Here is an 8,750-nt window from a genome sequence, read left to right as displayed (position 1 = left end):
CTTTTTGAAATTGGTTTTTACTTAGTAGTATAACTTTGTTTACTTTTTTAAAGTGTCATTTGAGGGTATTCACCTTTGCTTAACGAAATACAACTTAAAATGTAATATATATTTAGTAAATTGAAGTGCACTACATGAAAAACTTAAACACAATGAACACATCTTCATTTTAATGAAAAACCTTATTAAACAAAAGAGTATTCAAAAATAATATTTAAAAGTATTATTGCAACTACAAATTAGAGATTATCGTTGGTTTAAACTAAAACTACAGTTACAAAACGAAAATGTTAAGCAAACTAAATCTCTAAACACAAATTTTACAGTTAAGATCGTTTATAAAATATACTATACAAATATCTTATTAAGTATAAAGAGAAATGTTTGTATAATTTTGAATAATCGACTGAAAATACTCTAAAAAACAACATCAAACAAGATGTAAAGCGTTTAAAGGTTTTCACATTGCTAAACAGTTATAGGTCAGTCTGAGCTGAATTGTCTGCGTCGGTAAAAAAAGCTTTTTTAATGCTATTAAAAATTTTAATTATTATATTAAATAAAATTAAATAATCTATTTCAATAATTTATATTTCAATTACTTATACTTTATTTTTTGGTTAGCTTTCAGTATGTTTGAGTAAAACGGGTTACGGACAATGATAGATATAAAATTAATAAAAAAAGCTTTGAAAAAATTACTGACTCAGCTATTTTTTAATTTTTTTTTTTAGCTTAGACTGATCTTTATGTGTAACTCTCTACTCACATTAGTTTAAAACATAAAGCAAGTATATTTTGAAGTTGTAGCTCTAGGGTTGAATATTTCCTTGGACTTTGGTTTTTGAGTTTGGTAAATAACTTTGAAATTTATAAATATAATTGTTATTGCTATCATCTATAACAAATTTGTAATGGTAATTTTTTACTATTTTGTGTTTTCCTTAACAAGCAAATAGTATTTTTTACTTTAATAATTCTTCTGTTTTAATAACAATATACTTTGTTACTGAAAAGCTAGAACTTTTATCTATTGGTCTAAATTTTTTATTTATATACTTTAATATATTGTATTTAGTCAAAAAAAACTAAGTAAAAGTTATAAATAAAATAATATGCTGTGTCACAGATTAAATATGATCTGAAAACAATTTACATAATGATAAACTATTAATCTAACTTTTTTTTGCTTCTAAGATATTTAAAGACTTGTTAATAAGTTGTGTACTAAATATAAATTATAAAAATTACCAACGAGATATAAATTATTTTCGTTTGTTTTTAAAAAACATATCTAAACAAGCTTTGTAAGAAACTATGCTTTAATATTATTTTTTCAAATAAAAAAATATATACAACGAAATAAATTTCAATATAGTTTTTAGTAAAACTGTTTTTTTATGTTTAATTTTACTGAACAAATCTGCTCTGACTTTACACTAATTAAGTAACAAAATATAATAATTAACAATACGAAATGGCATATTTTTAAACACTTTTGTTTAGTTTACAAAACTAATTTTATTGCATACGACTCACTATACAATGTATTAATATTCTGGTTAGCAAATCAAAATTTTAGGTATCTATAAGAATCTATAAAAGAAAATTTAAGCTGAAAGCCAACAAATAATGTCCAAGATTCCGAGTTTTTGAAAAGTTTTTCTTTTTTTAATTTAAGTAATTACTTAAATTTTTATACTTTAAAAATGATGCATTAAGGCTTGTTTTATCTGAGCTACCTGTGTTGTGTTGCTAATATGCTGACTGTTAGCTTTTAGGCCAATAACGAAAATCTTCGATTGGAAAATCTAAATAAGACTTTTGTTTGTTGCTACCTCTTATATTTTAACCTAACCTTTTTTTGAAGTTGAGTTTATTAATTAAACAATATTTGACTTGAAAATAAGATTGTTTCATTCACACTAATATTTAATAACATATTTAATGTTGAAGTTTAAACTTATAATCTTTTTAAATAGTTTTCTGCAAAGATTTTTTGTAGATAAAGGTAAGACAAACTTTATTTATGATATATATTGATTACTTTTTTAATTTCATACAAAATTTTAAGGTTTTGTGATAACTTAGATTAATTATTATATCAATATTGTTAATTTTTATTTAGTATCACACCTGAACCTAGTATAAGTACGCCGTGTTTTAACTACTATAAATCGTAAACTCTTACCGATTAATTATAATATGAAAATTATAACGCAAATTAAAACTTTTTAAAGGTAAATTTTAAGTGAAAACCTTTCTTTTAAAGAGCTTTAATGTTATGAATTGTAAAAACAACTATTTTTTAACTAGCTTTTGTATAGTTTTTTCTTGTTAAGTCCTACATAATATTTTTTAAGAATACACATGTATTAATATATAGTTACAAATTATACTTTTAAAAGTTGCACCAAAATACTAATTTAAATTTTTGTTTAACTGACAAACGCAGTCAATTTTCAATAAACACGACGTAATTAATGTTATTTGACGTTATTTTCTTTAATATGTTTAAAGTTTTTTAATTTCAACTTACATAACACAATATATAGTCAATGAATTATTATCAAGTTATACAGTATTTTTAAATTATGTATCATTACGTTTTGAAAGAAAAAATATAACACTTTAAACTACTACTTCTTAAAATTATATAATTATTTGTACTTTACTTAACCTTATTTTATGCCTCCTTATAAGCATACATACAGTATCCTGTGATTTAACAAATAACTTGAACAGTATAAAGTTGGCAATGAAGGCCGTATCTATGTACAAAGTTTATTTCAATTTAGAAAGCTTTTCTCCTAGTTATTTTTTAAAATAGTTTTTCTTTAAATTATTTTGAACATTTTTAAAGTATTTTAACTGATTTTTACAAGTGTTAGTATCTTATACGATAAAACAAATAAAAACTTATCGCGTAAAACATCTTATTTGACAAAAAGTTTAATGTATTTTGATTAGATTAATTTTAAAACGCAGTAAGTTTAAAATTCTTCTTTAAAAAAGAGAGTTGTATTAAAATTTTCAAAGTAACTGTAAAGTGTATATTACTAGCATAAAGTAAACCAAGAATGTTTTTATATACTTTATCTCCTTAGTATTTAACAAATTCATGTGCCTAAACTAAATATATACACTAAAACAGTTTGTTTTGTATTTTTTAAGTAATAAACATTGATCACAATAAAACCACGATTAATAAAAGCAAAAAATTCTGTTATAATACAGGGCAAAATATTAAACTATTTTAAAACAACGTTTAGTTTTTCAAAAATAAAGCTAACAAAATACTACATATGATTAATTTGTTGACAAAAACATACAATGTAAATATATTTACAAATTTTAATGTTTGATGTAGAAATAAAAGAGATGTCAAACATTAAGAACTAATTTTGAATTTCAATTAAAAATATTTTTCAATATATTTTTACAAAAACTACATTTCAGTTCGTTTTAAATATTTGTAGTTAAGCAAAAAAAAATTATGAATTGTATTTTTTTGCAGTCATTGTTGCTTTGTATTATAATTTGTTACTTTTATAGTATTTGTTTGCCTCATTAATAATCTACTTGTATAGTTACTGAGACTTGAAAACAATACTATCAACAAAATAAATTTATATTATCATAAAAAACAAACACAAAGAACAACGAGCATAGCAGCTAAAGACTTGAAAAAACACTAAAAGAGACAAAGTTAAAAAGTACTTGTGTTTCGCTTATATTTGGTATAACAAGTTTTCAATTTCTTATAAACACAAAAATTTCATATCAAGTTCACAAATCGATACACAGATTTGGGCTCTCATTTCTGACCTGCTCACCGCTAAATCCCACATTCGTATCAGGGTAATACCCTTCCTGAGAACTCGCTCTTCCGTCACTAGCGGGCGCGTGCGCTGTCAAAAGGGGAGCACCGTGAGGAAACCCAGAACTTAAAGAAGTTACTGGATTGTAGTACGAACTGTACAAACACTCCTGAGCCGTATTTGTCCTGTATGCCGCTTGCAGTGCTCTCGAGCCGTCAACCGACATACTCGTGTTCGAAGCAGGGACTTTGAAAGAGTTGCTGGTCGCGTTGGTGTCGTAGTAGTGCTGCGTGAACTTGCTGGACGAGGTCCCCACGTTGGCATGGCAACCGTACGTGTAGTTGTTGTAGCTAGGTGGCGTGTAGAAGCTGCTGTTGACCGACTTCGCGGAGAAAGGAGCCACCGGGAAGAACTGGTCAGCAGAAGCAACCGAAGAAGTTAACGACGCTTGACTCTCAAGTGGAGAACTTTCGCTTTTTATCACATGATTTGACGTATTTGATGTCAATTGATCTTTGTGCGCACTTTCGACCTTCTGACTGCAGTTGTATGGAGCGGAAGTTACGTCACTGTGAGGTGAATAGCCAGTTTGCTGGTACTGAGAGTAGTTTTGAACGTAAGTTTGAGTGAGATTGGGTGCGTACGAAGTGTGGCTGAGTACGCTCGGATAAGTTGACATGCTTGAGTAAGTGGACATGTTCGGATAATTGAAGCAGTTAGATGTCGGGTTGTAGCTTCTGTAAAAAGGACTCATCAGCGTTTGGTTGAACTTCATTTGTTTCGCGTATTTTCTGTTCGAGTAAATAAAATATAAGCTAATGTAATTTTATATAAATGGACATATTAATTTTATTTGCGTTATATATATGGTAAATCAGTATAAACTGTTTTCATATCTGTCTAAAAAAATATTCCTTTAGCTTTTTTGACATTTTTTATGTTTGCTTTTAAACAAAAAACGAGACAAGTTCTTATATGCCAAGTATTTAAAAACTTTACTTGTTTAGTAAATTTTTATAGTATTAACTCAAGAATTGTGGCTGTGATCAAAAAATTAAACTAGTAAACTTACAAATCATCAATCTTTTTAGTCGTTAGAACAGGAGATGCGCCTTTTCTTCGTCTAGACTTGCTTTCCTAAAAATATAAAAGTGTAAACGACCATGTACAACAACAGATTAAAAAACACATTATAATGTTCGTGTATGCTTATCTAATTAATATTGTTAAAATTGTGATTATATTATTGAAAAGTTGAATCACCATCTACTTACACACTAATAACAGCTCGTTACAATGCATCTTACTTTTGCCTTCCTCCTTGGCCTGTAATTAAACTCGGGATGACCCCGCATTTAAGTTAAACTATTACTACTTATATTTTACATATATTGCACATTAGTCATGTATTTATTTACAATATATATATTAATCCAACCTTCGCCTTCCTCCTTGGTCTGTACTTATACTCCGGATGGTCCCTCATGTGTACCTTCCTCAGATTGTCCGCCTCCTCATTGTAGGGTCTCTTATCCTCCACACTCATGCTCCTCCATTGCTTACCTGTTATTAGTATAAAAATGTAAATAGATTAATTTGGTTTATTATTGTTTGCCTGTTGAAATTCTTAAAATATGTCAATAGTCATAAGTTAGCTAGCATGTGAAAAATTATGATGTTTGGCGAACTAACAGTTTTCGGAAAAGATTTGCTTTACTACAGTACTCCTTTATTGTTTATGATAAATTAATGAAACTAATAGAAAATTTTCTACGTAAAAGCTTTTACTACCAAGCTTTTCGATTGTTTAGCTGTGGAAGAGTTCGTACGTTATATAATGATCGCACGTTGCTCGCATGTGAAAAAATATAAATCTAAATAATCTTTTTTTTTTTGTAGGAATAACATAATATTTTATAAATGTCTTTTATATTAAAATACTTTGTAAAAAAAATTTACTGTCTCTTCTTTCATTGTCTAGCTGAGAGTAAGTGAATAAAATTTAAGTAAACAACAACTTATAAGTTTCACTGTGAATTAAAATCACCTTTTACATTAAGTTAGTTCAAAAGTTTTTTTCAAACTATTTCAATAGAACTGACTCTCTTAATTTTGGCTTTTGTAAAGTTAAACAATTTTAATAAAAAAAGCTGTGATGCATTTAAATTTTCTTTATAAACCTTACGTAAATACTACCTTACAGTCTTACTTATTAGTAGTATTGAAAGTTTTGTTTCTAGAGACGTAAGTTGCCCTATCATAAATGCTTGAAAAATTTTTAATAAAATAATAAACATCATAAACACAAAACAACAGGTTATTAACATGATAATATTTAAAAATTTCTTAAGTTAAAACAAGCAAAAAAGTTGCAGATAAATATTTAACTCAACAATATTTTATTGTTTTTAATTTAAAGGGGAAATAAATTTACTACTTAATTAGTTGTTAACAGCATTAAAATACAATATATCAAACTAGATAATTAATTATTTTTCCTGTTTCCTTGCTTGCCTAGTTATGCTCTTTTTCAATTGCTTGAAGTTAGATGATATGTAAAAGTTTTGAAAACAACAAGTTGAAAAAATTTTAAGCATAGCAATAAAACACAACTATGCAGAAAGCTTGAGTAAAAATTCCAAGCATAAACCGCAACTCACCGAGAGAAAATTTTAATAGAAATATGAGTCCGGAAACAGTGCATAAACTACGTGTTACCTAATATTAAAAAATAAACGTGACGTTTTATATTTGCTCAATTTTTGTATTTTTCCCAAAAAGTTTAGAATTTTTCTAAAAATTTTCCATCAGTTTTAATATTTTCTTTATTTGTTTTAAATTTACTTTTGTAAGTTAATAAGAGTTGATAAAACCAACAAAAGTTTCACCTATTTTTAATTTAATTTTTTTTTTGATAAAGTTAACTGATCAAAAATAAGAGACAAGCTTTTAATTAATAAATGATTAATTAATTACTGTTAGATATAAAAGATAACAGTAATAGTACTGACAAACGCTAAAGAATACTAATTGTTAGTCTTGGAAAAGTAAACTTTTATTTTGAGTAGGCCAGAAAATATTTAAAACAATATACCTTGGTAGGCATTGTTGCGGGAAGCTATTGTTTAATGAGCTATAGTATATAACAATTAGTATACAACACAATATATATAGTAGCTATACAATAGTTTTATAACTTTTAAAAGAACGTTTATAGGTCATATAGAAATAGTCGTGTTTTTGATTTCAACTTTTCCGTTAGATCAGTGTATTTAAATTAAAAAAAAAAACTATATGCGTAAATACACTTGAAAAACACATACATTTGCATTAGAAGGCTTTAGTGTGTTTAAAAACACAGAAAGTATGTTTTTTATTTAATTTACAAAATTTTTTTATTATATTACGTCATTACAAACCGAGCATTTTGCTGAGTTCGGCGTTGTGCAAGTCGGGATTTTCTTTCGCCAGTTTTTTTCTTTCCAACTTTGCCCAGCACATGAATGCGTTCATCGGTCGTCTAATCCTGTTCTCATCTGCCTGTAAAATTTGTAATAAATTTAAGCTTACACACAACCTTTTGATTACAAGTTAAAACTTGTTTATACTAGCATATTTGAAAATAATTTCAATGTTTAATTTTTTTTTTAAGAAACTCGTTAGAATTACTTAATACAAAAGTTAGCTTTGTTTAACATATAAATTTCACAGTTTACATAAAATGATAGCAAAAAAATCACAGATAAACCTCAACAAAATATTATGCATAAAAAATAGAATTCTTACCTTTTTGGCTTCGTTCTTTATGACGGGCTTGCTTGCAACCATTTTGTCCTTGACTACGTCATCATACATGGGTTTCTGCACCAACAGGTTGCCGTGGACAACATCTAAACTGCCCCCGACACCCAAACTACTTTTCCCGTAACCCCCCGTGGTGAACCCGTAACTGTAAGGGGTCTGCTCGTTGCTCTGGAAACCCGAGTAGTTCTGGGTAACAACGGGGTATGTTGGGTAGTACAAGTTGGTCTCCGGTCCCGAACTGTACTGGTTGCCTAGCAACGGGGTGCTGGCGTTGCTATGGATGACCGGGCTTTCCGTGGGGGCCACCACCTGGTCGAGGGCCGGCTGGGTGTACCCGTTGTCGTAGTAACCGTTTGATGTGGGGTCCTGAATAGCATGGTCCATTTTCATCATGGTTGAATGGTTCTGGTTGCTTTGTTGTGGGACTTGTATGACTTCCATTTTAATATAAGGTTTCAGCTTTAAATTTTTTTTTTTAATTATTTGTTAGTCGGTTTGTTTTCTTGAAAGTGTTTTACGAGTTTTTAAAGTACAATTAATTCGTGGTTTTTGTATATATATTTTTTCGATTTTATTGTGAATCAAAACCAATTTTCCAAAAAGCATTTAAATTACGCATTGATAATTTCATACAATAAACAAAAAAGTTTTTATTACTTAAAAATATAACAAATAAATAGGAAAGATATACTGTTCCTAAATGGCTTTAACAGTAAATTTTTTTTATTTTGAAAATGTTGTATATCTAATCTAAAATGCTTATTTTTTCGTTTGCATTAGAGTGCAAACATGTTATTCTAATCGTTTTTTTATTTGATTTGTATCAGAACGAAATTACTTGTTAGACAAAAACTAAAAAGTTTTATAATATCTTTTTTTTACAAGTTTTAACAAAACTGTCAAAACATTAATTAAGACTCTTTCAAGGTCTTATAAAATATCTTTATAACTTTTCTTTGGAAAACAACTCTTGACTCACTTTTCATAATAAAGCAAAGCTAATTTTTACACCAAGCTAACTGCAAGCCAACAAAGTTGATTACGAAATAATTACCACACACAACAGTGTCATATTCACAATGAAACCTGATACTTTTTTATAAAGCGGTTTGCAGCGCGGTTTCG

General features: G+C 27.9%; 1 protein-coding gene across 1 annotated transcript; it reads right to left on the bottom strand.

The window, feature by feature from the left end:
• Window positions 1–3,466: 3,466 nt before the first annotated feature.
• LOC145840722 (uncharacterized) lies at window positions 3,467–8,090 on the bottom strand. The gene is made up of 5 exons (XM_082948049.1): window positions 7,608–8,090; window positions 7,241–7,361; window positions 5,260–5,384; window positions 4,894–4,958; window positions 3,467–4,612 (listed from the first exon to the last, which is right to left on the bottom strand). The coding sequence occupies exons 1-5, from the start codon at window positions 8,064–8,066 to the stop codon at window positions 3,790–3,792; spliced, it is 1,593 nt and encodes a 530-aa protein (XP_082804175.1). The 5' UTR covers window positions 8,067–8,090; the 3' UTR covers window positions 3,467–3,789.
• Between the last annotated feature and the right edge of the window lie 660 nt (window positions 8,091–8,750).

This window comes from Thalia democratica, chromosome 7 (genome assembly GCF_965202585.1).
Source record: "Thalia democratica chromosome 7, ktThaDemo2.hap1.1, whole genome shotgun sequence".
NCBI classification, from domain to species: Eukaryota; Metazoa; Chordata; class Thaliacea; order Salpida; family Salpidae; genus Thalia; species Thalia democratica.
The sequence above is the reverse complement of the archived record's forward strand: the minus strand, read 5'-3'. Positions and strand labels throughout refer to the sequence as shown.

Bases quoted from the DNA above. Each gene is read 5' to 3' on its own strand.
- LOC145840722 (XM_082948049.1), bottom strand. From the start codon at position 8,066: ATGGAAGTCATACAAGTCCCACAACAAAGCAACCAGAACCATTCAACC. The intron at 5,385-7,240 runs GTTTGTAATGAC...TACTAATAACAG, and splicing joins CGAACTCAGCAAAATGCTCG to GTAAGCAATGGAGGAGCATG. The intron at 4,613-4,893 runs GTAAGTTTACTA...TTACTCGAACAG, and splicing joins ACTAAAAAGATTGATGATTT to AAAATACGCGAAACAAATGA.